At 37.1% G+C, this 24518-nt stretch overlaps 1 protein-coding gene across 2 annotated transcripts in view; it reads left to right on the top strand.

The window, feature by feature from the left end:
• RAPH1 (Ras association (RalGDS/AF-6) and pleckstrin homology domains 1) overlaps positions 1-24518 on the top strand; it is a gene marked incomplete at its 3' end in the record, with an annotated part of 92394 nt that overhangs the window by 58026 nt on the left and 9850 nt on the right. For both annotated transcript variants that reach the window (XM_079925387.1, XM_079925386.1), the window contains 6 exons: positions 14061-14138; positions 14585-14744; positions 17020-17141; positions 18311-18376; positions 19692-19835; positions 20713-20823. In XM_079925387.1, coding sequence (XP_079781513.1) covers positions 14061-14138; positions 14585-14744; positions 17020-17141; positions 18311-18376; positions 19692-19835; positions 20713-20823 — 681 coding nt within the window. The remainder of the gene's footprint in view (positions 1-14060; positions 14139-14584; positions 14745-17019; positions 17142-18310; positions 18377-19691; positions 19836-20712; positions 20824-24518) is intronic.

The raw sequence follows: 24518 nt of genomic DNA, 5'->3' as shown, positions 1-24518 counted from the left end.
GGTGCACGAGGAGAGGGGATTAAGAACGCTGCTTAAGAGAGCTCCAGAAACGGGCGTGAGCCGCGGCTAAAAGTGCAGAGCCCAGAGACAGACATGAGACGCTAAGGTCGCTGCTGCCGCCACCAAGAAGCCTGTGTGTGAACACAGGTCACTATCCACACCCCCTTACGGGGAGCCTGTGCAGCCCGCCACTGCCAGGGTCCCGGGATCCAGGGACAACTCACCCGGGAGAACACACGGCGCGCCTCAGGCTAGCAACGTCACGCCGGCCTCTGCCGCCGCAGGCCCGCCCCGCACTCCGTGACCCCCCCCCCCCCCGCCCCCGGCCTGAGTGAGCCAGAGCCTCCGAATCAGCGGCTCCTTTAACCCCGTCCTGTCTGAGCAAAGAACAGACGCTCTCTGGCAACCTACACGCACAGGTGGGGCCAAATCCAAAGCTGAGCCCCTGGGAGCTGTGAGAACAAAGAAGAGAAAGGGAAATCTCTCCCAGCAGCCTCAGAAGCAGCGGATTAAAGCTCCACAATCAACTTGATGTACCCTGCATCTGTGGAATACATGAATAGACAACGAATCATCCCAAATTAAGGAGCAGTGTGAATGAAAGACTCTTGGTGCTGCAGCCAGGAGTTAGTGCTGTGCCTCTGAGGTGGGAGAGCCAACTTCAGGACACTGGTCCACAAGAGGCCTCCCAGCTGCACATAATATCAAACGGCGAAAATCTCCCAGAGATCTCCATCTCAACGCCAGCACCCAGCTTCACTCAACGACCAGCAAGGTACAGTGCTGGATATCCTATGCCAAACAACTAGCAAGACAGGAACACAACCCCACCCATTAGCAGAGAGGCTGCCCAAAATCATAATAAGTCTACAGACACCCCAAAACACACCACCAGACGGGGACCTGCCCACCAGAAAGACAAGATCCAGCCTCATCCACCAGAACACAGGCACTAGTCCTCTCCACCAGGAAGCCTACACAACCCACTGAACCAACCTTAGCCACTGGGGACAGACACAAAAACAACAGGAACTACGAACCTTCAGCCTGCAAAAAGGAGACCCCAAACACAGTAAGATAAGCAAAATGAAAAGACAGAAAAACACAGCAGATGAAGGAGCAAGATAAAAACCCACCAGACCTAACAAATGAAGAGGAAATAGGCAGTCGACCTGAAAAAGAATTCAGAATAATGATAGTAAAGATGATCCAAAATCTTGGAAATAGAATAGACAAAATGCAAGAATCAGTTAACAAGGACCTAGAAGAACTAAAGATGAAACAAACAATGATGAACAACATAATAAATGAAATGAAAAATACTCTAGATGGGATCAATAGCAGAATAACTGAGGCAGAAGAACGGATAAGTGACCTGGAAGATAAACTAGTGGAAATAACTACTGCAGAGCAGAATAAAGAAAAAAGAATGAAAAGAACTGAGGACAGTCTCAGAGACCTCTGGGACAACATTAAACGCACCAACATTCGAATTATAGGGGTTCCAGAAGAAGAAGAGAGAAAGGGACTGAGAAAATATTTGAAGAGATTATAGTTGAAAACTTCCCTAATATGGGAAAGGAAATAGTTAATCAAGTCCAGGAAGCACAGAGAGTCCCATACAGGATAAATCCAAGGAAAAATACTCCAAGACACATATTAATCAAACTGTCAAAAATTAAATACAAAGAAAACATATTATGAGCAGCAAGGGAAAAACAACAAATAACACACAAGGGAATCCCCATAAGGTTAACAGCTGATCTTTCAGCAGAAACTCTGCAAGCCAGAAGGGAGTGGCAGGACATATTGAAAGTGTTGAAGGAGAAAAACCTGCAACCAAGATTACTCTAGCCAGCAAGGATCTCATTCAGATTTGATGGAGAAATTAAAACCTTTACAGACAAGCAAAAGCTGAGAGAGTTCAGCACCACCAAACCAGCTCTACAACAACTGCTAAAGGAACTTCTCTAGGCAAGAAACACAAAAGAAGGAAAAGACCTACAATAACGAACCCAAAACAATTAAGAAAATGGGAATGGGAACACACACATCGATAATTACCTTAAATGTAAATGGACTAAATGCTCCCACCAAAAGACACAGATTGGCTGAATGGATACAAAAACAAGATGCATATATTTGCTGTCTACAAGAGACCCACTTCAGACCTAGAGACACATACAGACTGAAAGTAAGGGGATGGAAAAAGGTATTTCATGCAAATGGAAACCAAAAGAAAGCTGGAGTAGCAATTCTCATATCAGACAAAATAGACTTTAAAACAAAGACTATTAGAAGAGACAAAAAAGGACACTACATAATGATCAAGGCTTTGATCCAAGAAGAAGATATAACAATTGTAAATATTTATGCACCCAACATAGGAGCACCTCAATACATAAGGCAAATACAGCCATAAAAGGGGAAATCGACAGTAACACATTCATAGTAGGGGACTTTAACACCCCACTTTCACCAATGGACAGATCATCCAAAATGAAAATAAATAAGGAAACACAAGCTTTAAATGATACATTAAACGAGATGGACTTAATTGATATTTATAGGACATTCCATCCAAAAACAACAGAATACACATTTTTGTCAAGTGCTCATGGAACATTCTCCAGGATAGATCATATCTTGGGTCACAAATCAAGCCTTGGTAAATTTAAGAAAATTGAAATTGTATCAAGTATCTTTTCCGACCACAACGCTATGAGACTAGATATCAATTACAGGAAAAGATCTGTAAAAAATACAAACACATGAAGGCTAAACAATACACTACTTAATAACGAAGTGATCACTGAAGAAATCAAAGAGGAAATCAAAAAATATCTAGAAACAAATGACAATGAAGACACGACGACCCAAAATCTATGGAATGCAGCAAAAGCAGTTCTCAGAGGGAAGTTTATAGCAATACAATCCTACCTTAAGAAACAGGAAACATCTCGAATAAACAACCTAACCTTGCACTTAAAGCAATTAGAGAAAGAAGAACAAAAAAACCCCAAAGTTAGCAGAAGGAAAGAAATCATAAAAATCAGATCAGAAATAAATGAAAAAGAAATGAAGGAAACGATAGCAAAGATCAGTAAAACTAAAAGCTGGTTCTTTGAAAGGATAAACAAAATTGATAAACCATTAGCCAGACTCATCAAGAAAAAAAGGGAGAAGACTCAAATCAATAGAATTAGAAATGAAAAAGGAGAAGTAACAACTGACACTGCAGAAATACAAAAGATCATGAGAGATTACTACAAGCAACTCTATGCCAATAAAATGGACAACCTGGAAGAAATGGACAAATTCTTAGAAAGGCACAACCTGCCAAGACTGAATCAGGAAGAAATAGAAAATATGAACAGACCAGTCACAAGCACTGAAATTGAAACTGTGATTAAAAATCTTCCAACAAGCAAAAGCCCAGGACCAGATGGCTTCACAGGCAAATTCTATCAAACATTTAGAGAAGAGCTATCACCTATCCTTCTCAAACTCTTCCAAAATATAGCAGAGGGAGGAACACTCCCCAAGTCATTCTACGAGGCCACCATCACCCTGATACCAAAACCAGACAAGGACGTCACAAAAAAAGAAAACTACAGGCCAATATCACTGATGAACATAGATGCAAAAATCCTCAACAAAATACTAGCAAACGGAATCCAACAGCACATTAAACGGATCATACACCATGATCAAGTGGGGTTTATTCCAGGAATGCAAGGATTCTTCAATATACGCAAATCAATCAAGGTGATACACCATATTAACAAATTGAAGGAGAAAAACCATATGATCATTTCAATAGATGCAGAGAAAGCTTTTGACAAAATTCAACACCCATTTATGATAAAAACCCTGCAGAAAGTAGGCATAGAGGGAACTTTCCTCAACATAATAAAGGCCATATATGACAAACCCACAACCAACATCGTCCTCAATGGTGAAAAACTGAAAGCATTTCCACTAAGATCAGGAACAAGACAAGGTTGCCCACTCTCACCACTCTTATTCAACATAGTTTTGGAAGTTTTAGCCACAGCAATCAGAGAAGAAAAGGAAATAAAAGGAATCCAAATCGGAAAAGAAGAAGTAAAGCTGTCACTGTTTGCAGATGACATGATCCTATACATAGAGAATCCTAAAGATACTACCAGAAAACTACTAGAGCTAATCAATGAATTTGGTAAAGTAGCAGGATACAAAATTAATGGACAGAAATCTCTGGCATTCCTATACACTAATGATGAAAAATCTGAAAGTGAAATCAAGAAAACACTCCCATTTACCATTGGAACAAAAAGAATAAAATATCTAGGAAAAAACCTACCTAAGGAGACAAAAGACCTGTATGCAGAAAATTATAAGACACTGATGAAAGAAATTAAAGATGATACAAATAGATGGAGAGATATACCACGTTCTTGGATTGGAAGCATCAACATTGTGAAAATGACTCTACTACCCAAAGCAATCTACAGATTCAATGCAATCCCTATCAAACTACCACTGGCATTTTTCACAGAACTAGAACAAAAAATTTCACAATTTGTATGGAAACAAAAAGGCCCCGAATAGCCAAAGCAATCTTGAGAGTGAAAAACGGAGCTGGAGGAATCAGGCTTCCTGACTTCAGACTGTACTACAAAGCTACAGTAATCAAGAGAGTATGGTACTGCCACAAAAACAGAAAGAGAGATCAATGGAACAGGATAGAAAGCCCAGAGATAAACCCACGCACATATGGTCACCTTATCTTTGACAAAGGAGGCAGGAATGTATAGTGGAGAAAGGACAGCCTCTTCAATAAGTGGTGCTGGGAAAACTGGACAGCTACATGTAAAAGTATGAGATTAGATCACTCCCTAACACCATACACAAAAATAAGCTCAAAATGGATTAAAGACCTAAATGTAAGGCCAGAAACTATCAAACTCTTAGAGGAAAACATAGGCAGGACACTCTATGACATAAATCACAGCAAGGTCCTTTTTGACCCACCTCCTAGAGAAATGGAAATAAAAACAAAAGTAAACAAATGGAACCTAATGAAACTTAAAAGCTTTTGCGCAGCAAAGGAAACCATAAACAAGACCAAAAGACAACCCTCAGAATGGGAGAAAATATTTGCAAATGAAGCAACTGACAAAGGATTAATCTCCAAAATTTATAAGCAGCTCATGCAGCTTAATAACAAAAAAACAGCCCTATCCAAAAATGGGCAGAAGACCTAAATAGACATTTCTCCAAAGAAGATATACAGAGTGCCAACAAACACATGAAAGAATGCTCAACATCACTGATCATTAGAGAAATGCAAATCAAAACTACAATGAGATATCATCTCACACCAGTCAGAATGGCCATCATCAAAAAATCTAGAAACAATAAATGCTGGAGAGGGTGTGGAGAAAAGGGAACCCTCTTACACTGTTGGTGGGAATGTAACTTGTTACAGCCACTGTGGAGAACAGTATGGAGTTTTTTTAAAAAACTACAAATAGAACTACCATATTACCCAGTAATCCCACTACTGGGCATATACCCTGAGAAAACCATAATTCAAAAAGAGTCATGTACCAAAATGTTCATTGCAGCTCTATTTACAATAGCCCAGAGATGGAAACAATCTAAGTGTCCATCATCGGATGAATGGATAAAGAAGATGTGGCACATATATACAATGGAATATTACTCAGCCATAAAAAGAGACGAAATTGAGCTATTTGTAATGAGGTGGATAGACCTAGAGTCTGTCATACAGAGTGAAGTAAGTCAGAAAGAGAAAGACAAATACCGTATGCTAACACATATATATGGAATTTAAGAAAAAAAAATGTCATGAAAAACCTAGGGGTGAAACAGGAATAAAGACACAGACCTACTAGAGCATGGACTTGAGGATATGGGGAAGGGGAAGGGGAAGCTGTGACAAAGCGAGAGAGAGGCATGGACATATATACACTACCAAACGTAAGGTAGATAGCTAGTGGGAAGCAGCCGCCTAGCACAGGGAGATCAGCTCGGTGCTTTGTGACCGCCTGGAGGGGTGGGATAGGGAGGGTGGGAGGGAGGGAGACGCAAGCGGGAAGAGATATGGGAACATATGTATATATATAACTGATTCATTTTGTTGTGAAGCTGAAACTAACATACCATTGTAAAACAATTATACTCCAATAAGATGTTAAAAAAAAGAAAAAAAAAAGAATCAACAATAAAACCCTTTCTTTTGCTTGAGTTTCTCTCCCTAAAGGAGATCTAGGAATAGGGTAGAAGCAGCTTAAAGATGAGGGAAATTTAGAAATCTTAAGCATATGGTAGCCGTGTACGTTATAACCAGAGCAAAGAGCAAAATTCTTCCCTTTTTCTTAGCTCTTCCTTCTCTGTTCACTCTCTCTCTGGAATCCACTCTCATAGCTTCAACTAGGATCTCTGTTAATAGATGAGGTCTCTCTTCCTGAGAGGTCGCTGTCAGACATTTCCTGGAAGATGACCAGCACCTCCAGTTCTGCAGGTCTTCAGCTTCCTTAACCACACTCTCCCTGGGGCCTCACAATTTATATCTGTTTTCTTCTTTTGACACCTCTGTTTCTGTACACAATGCTGCCACTCCCCCACTTACCCAGGTTTGAGCCATCTGGTGCCTTTCTTGTCACTTATTATCTCAGAGCTCTAATAAGCTTGTCATAATCTGTAGGATTGGTTGAGTTCACCCATCCATTTCATTCCCATTGCCACCACCCTAAAGCAGCCTCGTATTTTTTATTAGAGCCACGACTCTTGTCTCTATTTTTGCCTGTCCCTCCTCCAGTGCATTTTGTATACTGCTCTCAGATGAAGTATAACATACTACCATTTCCATTGCCTATTTATTCAACAAATATTTGTTTAATCGTGTACTGCGTTAGGTGCTGGGATATACAATAATTTTGTATGAAGTGGACATCGTCCCTGCCCTCAGCAGCTCACAGTCTCTTTAGGAATATAGATAAAAAACGTTTACAAGCAAGCATGTAAACAAACTCTAAATCATGTTAAGTGCTATGAAGGAAACAAGGTAAGTAATAGAGAATACTGGGGGGAGGATTAGGGCTACATTTCCTTTAGATGGTAACATCAGCAAAGGCCCTTATCAGGGGTGATATTTAATGTAAAGCTTGAAGGATGAAAAGAAGCCAGCTTGAGGGTGAAGGGAAATGTTCCAAGTAGAGAGGTCCAGGGAGAAAAAAGCTTGGCATGTTTGAGAAGCTGAAGAAACACTATGTTGCTGGAGCCACAGTAGTTGAGTAGTTGAATGAAGATATGAGTATCTTGATTTAGGTTTGGAGAGGTAGACAGGAATCAGATCATTCAAGGCACACTGAGGAGTTCCCCCCCCCCGCCCCCCGCTAAATGCAGTGAGAATCTATTGAAGAGAATAACTTCATTCAACAAATATTTACTGAATACCTATTATGTGCCAGACACTGTTTACAACCCTTGAGATATGGCAGTGAACAGAACAGAGTTCCTATAACAGGGAGAGTAAGGTGTTTGCAAGTTTGGAAAAAATGCAGGCAGTAACTTCTCATCTCCCTTTGCCCAAGAGATGTTGATACTCACTGCAGCGTCAGAGCCATCGCTACTCAGATCCAAGTGCTGGCATTACTGGTGTATGTGGCCAACATCTGACTCTAGCTACCTCTATATACTGCCCTGCTTTTATACAACAAGACATTTGATCAGGAAGGTGACTCAGTAGCATAGAACCTAAACGTTTAGGGTGGAGTGGGGGATGGAGTCAAGGACGAGGTGGCAGAAACTCCTAGATAACCAGAGCCACAGGGACCTCTCGATGTCAGTGCCCTCTACCAGAGCATGTGGCTGTTTTGAAGCTTAGTTGAGTTTATACCTCTTTCATACCACCTGTGTGGCAGTCTGGTTCCCCTTACCCAAAAGCATGGTGTCCCAGTTACTGACTCACCTCTGACCTGCACTTTTCCAAACTAGGACTTTGTAACACTGGGTAGTTAGAACACAGTAAAATGAACACAGTAACACTGCTTAGGCCAAGAATGCAAAAAGAATGCTTTGTTTGTTTGTTTCCATCCCCAATCCAGTTGCCATTATATCACTGTTAATGAAATCACTACCCCATTATACAGTTCTGAGCCAGGAGCCTCTGCAAAAACAATGCCAACCTATTTCTTCTAGGAGCAGCATTAGTGCCAGCACAGGACTATTTTGCCATAAATGGGAGCAGCGGGCAAAAGACACATTGCTGATCTGATGCCCTTAAGTCTCTGGGTACCATTTGAAAGGCCTTCCCTGACCTCCTGAAATAATGCATTTTTTCACTCTTTACTCCTTTAACCTGCTTTATTTTATTTTTTTTCATAGAACTGACCACTAACTGACTTATCTCATACCTGTTTCTTTCTTGTCTCTCGTTAAATGTAAGCTCCATGAGAGCAGGAGCTCTGTATCCCCGGCACTCAAGCCCAAGCCTGGACAGTCTCGACAAACATCTGTCATGTAAAAGAATGGTCCTCTAGTGACCATCGAGGTTTCAAGGACTGCTGTACTGTTAATCACCCTTTTCTTTGCTTCAGAGAAGTTGTAAAAATGCTTTTATATTACTGAAAGTCTTTTGTTTTTGATAAGCAGTTTTTATTTACTGTTATCCCCAAAGTGTATGTATGCTATAATCCTTAAGGACAAAAGGGACTGTGACATGGTAGAAAGAGCAAGTAGTTATTCACTTGGTAACTGCCTGTATGATCTTTGAAAGATAAGTCTTTCTGGGCCTTAATTAGTTCAGTGGACATAATAATAATAATGTTAGCCCCTGCATTATTGAGAATTAGATGAGATACATGCCTTGTAGTGTGTGGCAAGTAGGTGTTCAGTTAATATTAGTTCTCTTCTTAGTGAGAGAATCTGTTTCGTGATTTCTTCAGGGGGAAGTAGACTAGTTGTTACTATTATTATTTTGGCTCTAAGCAGTTTTATAGAATAGAACATTTTGTGGGCATTAAACTGTTCATCACTCCAAGTTTTCTTTGAATCATTTTAATTTACACAACTTTATTGTAATCTGTGACACAAACTGGACCTCAAAGAAACTGCTAACTACTCTTCAGCTCCTTAATTTCAATCCCATTGGTTCCGAACCCACAAAGCCTTAATAATTTCTTAGCTGAAGGAATTCACTAGCCAGTTCTTTGCAACTGTAACTCTTTCTGTAAGTATTCTAATTTTTACGCTGAAGAGAATGCTGTAACATGAAGAGAATGCTGTAACACTTTGTAACCACAGCATTGGCTTTCATTTAATCATAAGATCTTAACGGAGTTTTTGTCCTTTATGTAAATTTGAGGAGGCTTGGCATTTGATGGTTATTGATAGCCACACAGGAGTTTTTCAGGTGGAAAAATAGGTTGTCTCTTGCCCTTTTAAGGGAAGGGGTAGGAGAGAAAGTTAAGTTGTTATATGTGTGAGGTATCTTTTACTTATGTTAAGGATGGTTGTGAGACAAACAGTGTGAACAAAGGGATAGCCCAAAGATAAGGGGCAGAAAACTTAAGACCTACCTGAGTTTGTCAACTTTAACAAACAGAAGAGAAGATGGGATGAATAAAGCTTTGTTCTTTGTATTAAACTTGGCCTGCAGACATTGAACAGAGATTTACCTTGCCTAAATAAGTAAACTATTAGATGTCTTCTAAGTATATAATCTAAACACATCAGCAAAGATTTATTGACCTTTCCTGTATTGCACAGCACTCTGAGCTTAAAACAATTTCTTCCTTTCTATGGTTGTTATGGTTAAAAGTACGATTCTAGCCTAAATATAGTAAATACAAGCCAACTTTCTGAGGAAGAGCATATTACCCATGGGAAGTATAAAATACTATGAATCTTGCAATTTGATACAAATATTTTTATTTCCAGTTTTGCTCCAGTGACATTCAGACTCTAATAGTTAGAGGTATTTTGATCAATTGTTTCTTCTAAAAGCTTCTAGCAGGGATTGATTATCCTTGCTAATAAACTGGAGAAGAATAAACTAAAATTTGCCTAGGTTGAAATTAAGCACACAGTTCTTAAATTCAAATTTGACCAATTTATGTATTTATTAAGAGTAGTATTTTGAGCAAATGGAAGAATAGCTGAGTTTGGATGTTAAAATAGGCCCACCTGGCTGCTCTACATAAAAATGGTTTCTTATTGATGGCTAGGAAATCTGATTGGTTTAATGTATGTTAATTGGTTGTTTCTCTTGTTTCTTTAATCCTTTCTTCCTATATGTCAACTTTTTAGCCTGTGGAGCAGAAACTGATCTGGGAGTTTAAATTAATCTTACAATTGAATGACTTTTTGTCACTGCTTCAAAAGATAGCAGTGGTTGTATTCTATTGTATTTGGTAAATAATATAATAATAAAATGGGAGTATGAAAATACTGTTTTGGTGTTTATAACCAATATCAAAATGCTATATTTAAATTTTTATATTCCATTTTTGAATAGACTATTTTTTAAGAGCAGTGTTAGGTTCACAATAAAATTGAGAAGGAGGTACAGAGGTTTCCAGTATACCGCTTGCCCTCACACGTACATAGCTTCCCCATTATCAACATCCCCCACCAGAGTGGTACGTTTGTTATAATTGATGAACAAGTGTTGACCATTATTATCATCCAGAGTCCATAGTTTACATTAGGGTTCAGTCTTGGTGTTGTACGTTCTATGACTTTGGACAAATGCGTAATGATGTGGAGCTATCATTATAGTATCATACAGAGTAGTTTCACTCCCACAAAAATCCTCTGTAGTCCACCTATTCATCCCTCCCTCTCCCTAACCTCTGACAGCCATTAATCTTTTTACTGTCTCCATAGTTTTACTTTTTCAGAATGTCATATAGTTGGAATCATACAATATGTAGCCTTTTCAGGTTGGCTTCTTTCACTTAGTCATGTGCATTTAAGGTTCCTCCATGTCTTTTCATGGCTTGATAGCTCATCTTTTTTTTAGCACTGAATAATATTCCATGGTCTGGATGTAGTACAGTTTATCCATTTGTCTACTGAAGGATATCTTGGTTGCTTCCAAGTTTTGGCAGTTATAAAGAAAGCTGCTATAAGCATCTGTGCGCAGGTTTTGGGGTGGAGGTAAGTTTTCATCTCATTTCGGTAGATATTAAGGAGCTTGATTACTGGAATATTGTAAGAGCATGTTTAGTTTTGTAAGAAACCACCAAACTATCTCCTAAAGTGGCTGTACCCTTTTGCATTCCCACCAGCAATGACTGAGAGTTCCTGTTGCTCCACAACCTCACCAGCATTTGATGTTTTCAGTGTTTTGGATTTGGGCCATTCTAATATGTGTGTAGTGGTATATCGTTGTTTAAATTAAAACAACAATGGCAGTTCTCTAATGACATATGACATGAGCATCTTTTCACAGGCTATTTGCCATCTGTGTAAGCTTTGGTGAGTTCTGTTCAGGTTTTTGGCCCAGTTTTTAAATTGGGTTGTTCATTTTCTTGTTGAGCTTTAAAATTCTTTGTATATTTTGGATAATAGTCCTTTATCAGATGTGTCTGATAAATATTTTCCCCTAGTCTATGGCTTGTCTTCTCATTCTCTTGAATATTCTCTTTTTCTTAAAAATGTTATTTGGCTTTGAGGAAATCTTCTAAACGTTTTTTAACTTATGCAGATCAATCATAATATCATAAAAGAATTTGGCCTTTTAGAAGCTCATGTTTATGTTCCAGATACACAAAGCATTGATACTATCAGTTTTTCCTCTTCAGACTTTGAGATTTAAATTTGCTTTTCAGAAATATGAAGTGAAATTCGAAATTATGCCTTGGTAAATTTTTCTTCTTTATAGCAGCCATTTATACCAATATAAGGATGTGGCAAATGAGCCATGAAGAACATACAATCATTATCCCATTGAGAAAACACTCATAAAACTTCTGCTTCCCTCTTTATCTTCCAAAATATGATGAAATAACTGATTTAATAAAAACCGCTGGAAAATGCTAGTACTTAGAATTCCTGTATAGAATAGTGCTCCACTCATCAGAAACACATAGGGTTTGGTAATTTAATAATGATTTTGTTTCTCTAAGACACAGAATTCTAGAGGCTGAGAGTTTGTTTGGTTTTTGTTTTGTTTTTCTTTTTTTTTTGCAGTACGCGGGCCTCTCACTGTTGTGGCCTCTCCCGTTGCGGAGCACAGGCTCCGGACACGCAGGCTCAGTGGCCATGGCTCATGGGCCCAGCCGCTCCGCGGCATGTGGGATCTTCCCAGACCGGGGCACGAACCCGTGTCCCCTGCATGGGCAGGCAGACTCTCAACCACTGCGCCACCAGGGAAGCCTGCGCATTTTAATGAGAGTTTTAATGACAGTAGTCTAGTTTTCTCATTTTATAGCCTGCTTTAAAAAGAAAAAAAAATGTATCTTATGTTAAAATATACAGTCAACATATTTTATAATTCTGTAATTTGTTTATTTGCATACAGGCGGAGGTAGGATGATTTAATCTTTTAATCAGAGGAGTATATCTAAGAATCAAGTCTTATCTTACTCCTCTCCATTGTTAAAATGCAATTCTTTGTTCTGTGTCTAATTGGGTTTACGGATAGTATTTCCAGACCTTAGTTATTATGTTAATTCACTGACTGCTTTCATTGAAATGGATCAGATTTCTGGCAAACAAACCCTCTGTCCTTCCTAACCACTGTTTTCTTCTCTGTTCCACAGAGTAGTAAATACTAAGCTTGAAATGAGGGGAGTCAGCCTAGAGTGTGAAATGGAAAGAGAAGCAGTTAAAAAATAAGGAAGCCAACAGAATTTAGGAGAACAGGGAAGAATAATCTATTAAATGAATTGAGTTTTTGTTTTTTTGCCCTAGAAACTTCAGCTTTTTAACGAAGAATAACACATGGATTGTGGTTTTTAATCACAATTCAGAGCAGATAAAGATTGGCTGATGTGAATAGGTTTCTCGCTTTTTTTTTTAAAGTCATATTAAGTAAAGAAATATATAATATGGCATTTTGTGTTTTTCTTAGGTATTTTAGATATTTGCTAGAGCAACCAAAAGCTTAGAATTAAAAAGGAATCCTTTATTATAAGCAAAGGTTTACTTACATGAGTCTTTTTCAATTGGAGATTAATGCTACAGTGTACTATGGCCTATTGCTGGAAAGTACAAGTAAGTACCAGTGTTACAGTACTATATGTTGTTCTAGGAGAAAATAGGCAAATGTTTTAAGTATAGTTTTATTTTATTACTACTTGTAATCTAAATTTTATAAAGTAGAAATTACTGTAAGTTAAATATTTGGAAAATTATATTAGTATTTTAAGAACTTTTATCCATGAATTAATAAAAACAAAATTGCATTTAAAGACGCGAGACATTGATTATATTGTGTGATTGCTCCAAAGCAGAGTAAAACCTAAGAATTTAATGCAGCCTCCTCTATTTGTATTTGTATATTAATATGAACATACCTACATTTTTTACTAAGTATTTTTGTATGGCTGCAAAGAGATAAATTGATACTGGTTTTTTGCTATTTTTATGATGATGATATGTTTTCAGTATAACAGGACAGAACATTACGATGCAAAAAATTGCCTGTACTTTGGAGGGGGTATAAATTCAGAGTCACTGGCAGACCCACAGATACCCTCATGTTTTCCCTATCCTGAAACCTGAAATTTATCTGCTTCAGATTGACAGTTGAGAATTAAACTGTTGGATTAAATTAAAATTAAATTACTACATCACTAGAATATGAAAATCTAGTCTTATTATAAGAGATCTTCAAGTCTGCATCTTAAAAAATGTTCCTTTATAATATGTCTGCTCTCACTTTGTGAACACGGTTATTTTTAAATTGTGTTCTATATAAGTGTGTGAAGTTATATTCTTACTGAAATTTAATTTTAGCAGCATCCTTAAGGATAAAAAGACTTCTCAAATAATTCTCATTATTTTAGCATTAGTTTATCTGAAGTGCTTTGTGTTCACAGGAAGAACAGGCAGCAAAATTGAAAGCTGAGAAGATCAGAGTTGCCCTAGAGAAAATTAAAGAGGCACAAGTGAAAAAGGTGATATTTGGGCTTTTTCTTGGTTTGGGATTTTTATCTGTTTTACGGATTTATGAAGAATTGCCTTGTTTATGTAACGTAGCTCTAAGATATAGCAAGCTATAGAGGGGTATTTCTTTCAAATACATTTTTCACATGTATTTTTTTGTGGATAAAATGCATTATAAAAGAAGTACCTTTCTGGTTTTAAATTCTAAAAGGGTAAAACAAAATAGTCTTATTATAATCTTACCTGTTATTTTAATTTTTAAAAATGCATTAAATTTATTTAGTTAGGTTATCTAATACCTAATTTTAGAGTATTTTTCTTGCATAATAAATCATTATTTGTGTTTTAATTTATATTTTAGCTAAGGACATTACTCAGAACATTACTCAATATTGGAAGAAATTTCTAGAATGCCTGTTTTTTGGTTTGTATTTAATTTCCTTTTTTCCTATTATAGCTGGTGATTAGAGTCCACATGTCTGACGATAGTTCTAAAACAATGATGGTGGATGAGAGGCAGACAGTGAGACAAGTGCTGGACAACCTGATGGACAAATCTCACTGTGGTTATAGTTTAGACTGGTCTCTGGTGGAAACCATCTCTGAGTTACAAATGGGTTAGTAGTATCATTGCTATAATTACTTTTTAATTTCTATGTAATTTCAACAGTTTTCATGTTGATAAAAGCAACTTGAGACATCTTTATACTGTATTTTTTTTCTATTATATAACCCTGGCCTTTTTACATTGTTTTTTTCCCCCCAAGTGTTTTGACATTTCTTTGAGTGCAGTATCATTTCCAGTTCACTTTAGATTTTTTTTTGGCCAGAACAAAGTTGTTCTCTTTTTTTAAGTAACAAAATATTCTTTTCCCTTCAAATAAGAACCAAATATATTGAACACACTTACTAAAGACCGTTACATTTATTCACATTTGTACTGAAGTCTTTATACCACCATTTGACTTTCAGGGGAAACATAAAGCACATCTTATTTTTAGCTAGATGTACTAAGTCTTAGTTTCCTATGTTTTGTAGTTTGGTATGGTGTTTTCTAACTTTAAAAATCCCTCATTTTTTATATCATCTTTGACTCTTTTAAAAAGTGTTCTTTTTGTAATATTGTGTGATTACAGAAACCTCGCAATAATTATTTTATTAGGCTTTATTCAATCAGTAATCAATTTCAACTTGCTATTTTGTTTAAAAAATGTATTTGCATTGCTCTTACTACCTATGATATCTTTAAATATTTCACAGCAGTTTCCAGAGAAATAAAAACTTAATTATTAACACTTTTCTTTCAGAACACACATACACAACCCCCAAAACCAAACCATAAGTTAGAAGTTTATTAATATGTATAAACATGTATTCTAATAATACTTCCCTATAACTATTCTTAGAGAATTAGAAAGGTTTGAGTTCATAGATATAGTGTCACCATACACAGAAAATGTTTGGATGATAGTTTTTAGAATATTTCCATGGCCATAGTTAAAGATCCATAACTATCATTTAATCATATTTGGCACAGTGATTCAAATATAATATGTAGTCATTCAGTACTTGGTGAATGAATAAAAGAAAAGAAAACAAGGGACTACTAAGAGCCCAAAATAAGATGGTGGAAACAAACTATGACAAATGTAAATCATTCAATTAAACAACAGAGATTATTAGAAAGGATGAATGAACAAAATGCAAGTGTTTGCTGTTTACAAAAGACCTTTTACCTAAAGACACAGAAAGATTCAAAGTAAAAGGAATGTGGAAAGACACTAACCAAAAGAAAGATAATATTAACTATGTTATTATCAGGCAAAATAAACTTTAAGCAAAACGCATTACTAGAGATAAAGAGAACCATACATCTTCATCAGGCAGGTATAATCATTCTAAATTTTATCTAATAATAGCATTAAAATTTATAAAGCAAAAGTTGACAGAACTACCAGGAGAGATTCACAAGTCTACCTTCATAGTAGAAACTTTTCATCTAAGAATCTTTTCAGTGATCAGTATAATCAAGCAGACAAAAATGAATATAGATATATTTAGAACACTAATAACAGGAAAATATGCATTCTTTACAGGCAGAAATGGAGTATTTCTAAAAATTGATTCTGGTATGAGGTTATAAGCAGCTCTCAAGAAATTTCAAAAAATCATTATCTCTAGAATATGTTATTTGAACATATGTTCAATATATAGGACAAGTTCTTTGATTCCTAATTTGGAAATTAGAAAATACATCTCTGTTTAAATTTAAACAAAACTCATAGATCAAAGAAGAACTCATCTTGGAAATTTTTTGAATGACAAGAAATGAATGCTGTTAGAAGCACTTAATACCAGAATTTATGAAATGTAACTAACATGTTGGTGTTTTTTTTGTGTGTGTGTGGTACGCGGGCCTCTCACTGTTGTGGCCTCTCCCGTTGCGGAGCACAGGCTCCAGCCGCGCAGGCTCAGCGGCCATGGCTCACGGGCCCAGCCGCTCTGCAGCATGTGGGATCTTCCCGGACCGGGGCACGAACCCGTGTCCCCTGCATCGGCAGGCAGACTGTCAACCACTGCGCCACCAGGGAAGCCCGCATGTTGGGTTTTTTTTAAGGGTGGGATGGGCAAAGGCTGAAGGCTGAAGAAGACCTTGAAGTCAGAAGACCTAGATTCTAGTCCTGATCCTTCCATGTAGCAGCTGTGTGACCTTTGCTGAAGTCACTTAACACCACAAGGGCATGTTTCCTTATTTGAAAATAGAGGGAAGACTAGATAATCTCTCAGGGGTGTCAGTTAAGGGTTTTTCTGTGAATTACTTCACAAGGTTTCTTGTCTTTTATGCAGTTCTGATGAATACTAACAAAATACTGATATTTTATTTTGGGACAGAGAGAATCTTTGAAGACCATGAAAACTTGGTTGAAAATCTTCTGAATTGGACAAGAGATAGCCAAAACAAGCTTATATTTATGGAGCGTATAGAAAAATATGCACTTTTCAAAAACCCACAGGTGAGACTATAGCTTACAGAGGTCAGGATTCTTAAATGTTCATATTATATAATTCTCTGACTGCTAAGTTAATAGAGTTAAAAGATTGGTAACCACCCGGTTGGAGCATTCACTACTGCCCAGGTGGCAGGCCTCAAAGAAGTTGCCAGTTCTGCAGAGCCAGATGGGATGAGCCTTTGGAGAAGCAGGATTACCTCCAGGGGGTTACCAGGTTTCTGTTCTCTCTAATTCAGAGCCGTTTTGAGCTGTTTATTTGGTGAGTTCCTTATCCCTCAAAGGAAAGTACTTGCATATTTAAGTTTCTCTACTTTTGTCATTTATCCAGTTGACACTTTGATTTATTTTATTTTTTTGAAAACCCAGTAACCTTGATTGTAAATGGTTCCACATTCTAATATATGTTACCTTTATCTATTTAGTATCTTTGCGTATTCCAAAATAATATTTGAGTTAATCCTTCCTAATACCCAAATATTTTATAAAAATCAATAGGTGAGAGAAAACAGCCCCACTATAAAAAGTAGTAATGAGAAAAATAGTAGCAGTGTTAAAGTTATTGAATAGTTATCCTTCAGGCAGCTTAATCATGAAACATCTTTACTGGGTATTTTTAGTGAAGAATACACATTTGGGAATACCAACAGATCTTTTTACAGATGATTGTGAAAAAATGTTTCATAAGGCTGATAATTAGAATTCAAATTTTAGTTGAGTCAAGCAAATGAGATCATGGTAGCCTCAGAGAATTTGGGATTTAGATTAAATTTTCTCCATCTGGATCAGTTAAACTCAGCATATTTTAAGGTAATTTGCCTTACTTGTTGTACTTAATAATTTGTAAACCTTTAAGGTCCTGTAAGTGTAGCTTTCATTAGATATACAAAAACATATTTGCTAGCTGTTGCATGTAATATCACCTCAGGATTTGGGGGAGGGCAGTTTACGGAATAATTCAAGATAAATGGATAAGGTAAGGAGGAGGTCAGTGTTAAGCATTTCCGTGAAGATCCCACGAACAGGTTGCTTTTCAAAGGGGTGTTCCCCTCACTCTGTGTAGGCAGGAATCAACACAGGGTTTCTGTGTCTCTAGAAGAAATCATATACATCCCTGTGCCAAGGGAATAGCAGAGTGGGTTTATCCTTTAACTTTCATCTATTCATTTTTCCAGAATTATCTTCTGGGAAAAAAGGAAACAGCTGAGATGGCAGATAGAAACAAAGAAGTGCTGTTGGAGGTATGACTTCCTTCCCTCCTTCCCCTTTTCCTGCACATTATAATATTTCAAATATTAAGCACCTTTTTTGAAGTCCAGAATGTCAGTGCTCTATATTTATAATTACAGTCGTAAATAGGGAAGCCTATTTTCTTCCATAGCCTGTTGGAGAGAGTTCAGTTGTGTGAACATTAGAACACCGAAGAACCTTGTGAAACTTATTATTTTGCCAGGCAGTGTACTAGTGGGCTAAAAGGAGTTATGAGCTTTTAGTAGCTGACAAGTGGGAGAAAAGGCTGGTCATGAAGGATGTGATTGTACTGTTTTATCTGCTTACCCAGAGAGAAATTTGAGTATAGTTAGCTACTTACAAAATATTTCAAACCTTGGCCTGAAATAACTCAAATAATTTTAAAAATCATAATGATTCTTTTTAAAAATATATATACATCTCTTTATTTTGAAGAGTAATAAAACAAATTCAAACATAATTGAATTTTTGGTTTTTGCTGATTTTAGAGAACTAAGGTCGACATTAGTATGTTTGAAAATCTGAATAAACTCTTATTTAGCAACAAGGCTATTAGGAAGATGAAGATCAGCACTAAGCTTTTCATAGGGATGCTATAGCTATAATTAAGAAAAGTACTCTTCATAATTCCTAATTGTTTTTTTTGTTTTGGGGAGAGAGAAATTAATTCACCTTCATGTGTTCAAGTTTAGTGAGGATTTCTACTTTTCCTTTACTAAATACATGATTGATTTTTAAATTAAATTTTTATCTAAGTATAGACATTAGAATCCAGAATTTTGAGTTTGTTTATATTCCTTTCAACCTAGTATTAAATATTCCTTGTTTTAGAAGTTTTGATACATTGATAGTTTTTAAACTGTGAAAGTGTAATCATTCATTTAGCATGTTGCTTTCTTTTAAAATATATTCCTATTTAACGTACAGCTAATCGAAATGTGTTGTTAATTTGGAGAAAAATAAAGTCTAATGTTTATGTTAGCTCTGACACTTTGATTAAATTTAGTGTAACTATGCTGTTTATAAATGCATTTAAGTACTTTTATATGCAACTCAGTTGACATTTCACCTTAGTTTCCTCAAAACAATGTTAGGTAAAAGTTCTTAGGGCTTGCCATAGTCATTCCAGAGTAAAGCCATGTAATGTTTAGAACAGAAAGTTCTAATTGAGGTAAAATTAGCAGCATGGTTTTTATACAGAGGTATTTTGGTTTAATCACAGTGTCATGCATTTCACAGGGGTAAACACAACTTTGTTCTGAGAATCTAAGGATCGTGTCTTTCCAAATCATCTTCTTCTTTTAGGAGTGTTTTTGTGGAAGTTCTGTAACTGTACCAGAAATTGAGGGAGTCCTTTGGTTGAAAGATGATGGCAAGAAGTCCTGGAAAAAGCGTTATTTTCTCTTGCGAGCATCTGGTATTTACTATGTCCCTAAAGGAAAAGCAAAGGTGCGTCCCTTCTGCTGACTTTTAGCTTCCTTATTATGCTGATTGATTTTAATTTGTAGTGAGCATGCTAATAAGGTGATCTAGGCTCTGATTTGTTTCAGCTCATGTACGACACACAAAACATTGCTTTGTTTATTGATCTATTATAAGAAAGAAGAAACCTGAAAATGTTCACTCTCTGCTCATTAGTTGGGCCCATCTCGATTCTCCTGGCAAATTTGAAATCATGCTTTTATTTCTTATTTTTGGAGCTTCTGCCAGAGTCATTTTTGCTTGTTATTGTTCGGGGGAGAATACCTTTCTAGGATTACAGGTGTTTCAGCCTTGCTTAGGTAATGTGCTTCTGCTAAGGGCCCCCATAGTAGCTGTCACTTCTGTGCTTACTGGGGGCCCAGCACTGCAGAAGATCTTTACAGGGTAACCTCATCCAGTGTTTACCACCATCCTGAGAGGTACATGTTGTCGCCCCTGTTTAACTGGCGAGGAACCCTGACTTGAGAATTGCTGTACTTGAGATATGCACTACAGGCACTGAGCTACATGATATCTCTTGTTCTTTTCAGAGAGCTCTATCATACTATATTGTATTTAATATAAATACTATACTATATTTAAAGTCTCTTTAAAGTGCCATCCTTTCCAAGCAAGTCATTGTTTCTTATGAATGGCAAGACAGTAAGTGAAACGGACTGCCTTTTTTGTTGCATCATGGATTTAAAGAAGAAGCATCTGCAGAGAATCTCACTGTCTTGTCTTCTGCAAAATAGCAATAATTTCTACTTGGTAAAGTTTGATTCTCAGTTAGAAGCTGTTACTAGTGATATCTGCTTGTTTACACATTACTGTTAATTCAATCTTTCGGGTGTTTTTTCCGCAGGTGTCTCGGGATCTGGTGTGCTTTCTCCAGCTGGACCATGTCAATGTTTACTATGGACAGGATTATCGGAATAAATACAAAGCACCTACAGACTACTGTCTGGTGCTCAAGGTAAACATATATCTCTTTTTAGGAATTTTAATTGATGTTAGACATAGAGGGGGTTATTGGACATCTTAAAATAGTTTGGATCTCCATCGAGTGTCCTATTTTTGCTTTTTTCTGTATAGGTTTTTAAAGGAATGGTAAAGGGAATTCCCTGGTGGTCCAGTGGTTAGGACTCAGCGCTTTCAGCTCCCGGAGCCTGGGTTCAATCCTTAGATGGGGAACTAAGATCCCACAAGCTGTGCATCGTGGCCAATAAATAAATGAAGGAAGGGGGGAAGGAAGGAAAGCATGTGTTTATCCCGCAGCTGACCCTAGTTAGAGTGATGACACTAGGAAATGGATACTGAATTGTAAGCTTTGAGTCATAATATATAAAATGGATTAGATTATAAATCTGAGACTCTCATTTAATAGCTGGCTTAGTTTAGGAAGACTTAGATCAGAGCCACATGTGGGGGGAAGGGTTCTTTTCCGGTACTAACTCAGCAGAACCAACAGAGCCCGAGTTCAAAATGGGCTGGTTCTCATGTGGTCCAGAAATAATTCTCGTCTCCCTTTTCTCCTGAACTATGGCTCTGATAGCCCACGCATGTATTATGATCCATCTAAGCTGTTTTTAGTGATTTTTTTCCCCCTATATCCAAACTTTTGAGTTTCTCATACTCATCATATCTGTACTTTTGAGAACTGACATTTTTAGTGATCTATTGGAACATTAGGAAAAGGTAACATTAAAAAGTTCAGGATAATTATGGAAATGATTATGTTTTTCTCATTACGTTTTCTCATTTTCTCAGTAGCCCCGTGGTAACTACTTAGGTCTACATGTTTATATCATCGTTTGATTTTGCTTTTGTCTGAGAATTGTCAGTTGGGTTTGAAGAGGTGGTTTAGGATTTTGGGGTAGAGTTTTGATTGCTTTGATAAAGTGAGGTGTATTATAATGGTAGCCCTTTATTAAGTGATCGTTTTTGGAGAATACCCTATATCACTTAGTTCCAGTAGCAAATAATTTTTTAAAAGTCAGTATAAAGTAGCTTAATCCAGCAGTTTTCAAAATGAGGTCTAGGGTCCCCTGGAGTCCCTGAGACCCTGTAAAGGGACCTGTGTTGTCAGTGTTATTCTTCTAATAATGCTAAGATGTTTTTTGCCTTTTATACTCTCATTCTCTCACAAGTGTATAATGGAGTTTTCTGAAAGGTTACATGACACGTGATGATATCTTTGCTCCCCTGGGTAGTGGAATGTGTATTTGTATACTCTTATATTTAACTTTTTCTCAGCTTTAATTTCTTATAAGGTAAATATCAATATAAATAAAAGTTATTTGAGGGTCTCATAACATGGAGACAGTAAGAATTTATTTCAGTGGCTCAAAGTTGTCAGTGAGAACCTACATTCTTTCCATCTTTCCCTGTTCCATCTTCTGCATATGGAGCTTCATAAGCTGCGTATCAACTTATTCTCAGACCGACTTACCTCAGTCACAAATGGCCACTGCCATTTGACCCAACAAAATCCAGCAGAGGAAGAGGGACTGTTTTTCCCTGTATGTCTTTTTTTAAGAGGAAAGAAATATTTCCCAGGAGTTCTTCTAACAGCCCTCCCTTTGAGGGCCGTTGGCCCGGAGTACATGCCCACTCTTACACCAATCACTGACAGGGAACAAAGCCACCATTTTTGGTTTACACTAGTCAGAATTTGCTCTCTGAGGTGAGGGGTAGACATCCAAACAAATTGGGGTTCTATCAGAAAAGGGGTAGAGAGGAGGAGTTAGCTGTGGGGAAGGCAATCAACAGTGTCTGTTAGGGCCAGAAGTAAGTAGGACCGCTGGCTAGTACTTTAATCCTTTTTGCAGCTCATAGAATTCTTAGGTTAAGAATAGTTTTGTTCTAAGGGTTTTCTTGTTTGTTTTTATAATAATGATTTGTATGCTTCGTATTTGCTTTTAGTAAAGTCGGTTAAGCTAAATTTATGTATTTATATTGCCTACCTATTTATATCTAGAAATTTTAATGTATTGAACTGAAAAAAACACCTTACCACTGGGTGCAAATAATAGTAAAAATAATGGCCACCATTTACTGAAGAACTCCAGGGTGGAAGGTGCTGCACTAGAAGCACTGGACATGTCCATCTCACAAGTCTGGTCTAGAGTCCCCATTTTCCAGATGTGGAAACTGAGGTTTAAGGGATCAATTTGCCTGAGACCACTCAACTATTAGTATTTAAGATATGTCTTTCTTTCTTGTAAGTCTACACTAGATTTTGCCTATGTAAGTGTTTTATTCTTGAGCGTTTGAGATCTGACAAACCAAAAAGTGCTGCCACACAGGGTCTACACAAATGCAAATGTAAATATTTGTAGGGCCTGATCCCTTTCATCAGCTTTGAGCTTTAATGACTGAGTCTGAGTCCTTCCAGTGACATGCAGGATACAGGAAATATATACACACTTGTAGGAGGTAATAAAACACACCATTTGGTAATTAGGTTTTTTTTTTAAGATAATAAAAATAAGGGAAGAGCTTATTCATGAAATTTGACAATGTAGAAATAAATAAGATATATGTTGATATATTATCTGAAAGAGGTACACACTTGGGACACATACGTATGTGTGTATAATTAAGTATCTTAAAGGAAACCTGTGTTTTAAAAAAATATATACCACAACAATTGTTGGAATAGAGCTCAGCTTAGCCAGGTCTAAATTTTCATCCCTTGAGAAATGAGGCAAAGTAATTTAATATGTTAGGTGGGAAGGAAAAAAATGGTTAGGATTTAGGGATGGAGTATGAATATGAACTTCTCAAACACTGTTATTAATAGAAGGATGTTATACATGATAATCATGGAAGTAACAGGGTGGAGTGTTATAGTCTTATTTTTTAGCTTCTTGCATATTAGTTGAGAGAATTGATTTTCAGGCCTATATTGTTTCCAAAGTAATAAATGTGTTGTATATATTCAGTAGTTTCTTTTGGTACTTGGACTAAGATGTTAGAGTATCACTTTTAGTTACAGATTAGGAATTATGTCTCTGTCTAATTTTTGGCAGGAAGGGTTTTTTCTTCCCAGGGAACTAGTGGTTGTGGCCCAGTGGAGTTAAAACACCCTGAGTCTGTTCTAGCACTTGCATTTTGTAGCCAAGGTCAAGTCACTCACCTCCCATCCAAGACTCAACTGAAAAGTACATTGGGCTGTGAAGACTAAATCTGATGACGCAGTTGAAAAGCTGCTTATTGCCCAGAGGGCACATGCTGTGGGCAGAGGGGCCTGCAGAGCAGTGCTCAGTCCACAGCAGGGAGCAGCACCCATTGCATCCCAGGTGCTGCGCCCTGTGCTTCTTCCCCCCACCCAGGTGTTCACCTCCAGAGAAGCACTGGAAGCTTCACCAAAGACTCTTATATGGAGCCTTCTGATTCCATGAGTTCAGTTAATTCAAAGTGAAATAAACATTCTCCTCCCTTTTTATACTCTTATATTGGTAGATTAAAACTTCCACTGACTTTGTTAAGCTTGGTAGACTTTGTTTCTTTGAAATGTAGAAGGGGTACTGTGGAGTTTCCCATGATGTGAAGGTTTTTCTGTTTTTTGTTGGTTTGTTTTTTAACTGAAACATCTTGACCTAAAATTTAACACAAGTTTCTTTCTTGTTTATTTTGTAAAAATACTTAGGGCCATTTTATTTGGCC

The sequence above is a fragment of the Stenella coeruleoalba genome (genome assembly GCF_951394435.1).
Source record: "Stenella coeruleoalba genome assembly, chromosome: 6".
NCBI lineage: Eukaryota > Metazoa > Chordata > Mammalia > Artiodactyla > Delphinidae > Stenella > Stenella coeruleoalba.
The sequence above is the reverse complement of the archived record's forward strand: the minus strand, read 5'-3'. Positions and strand labels throughout refer to the sequence as shown.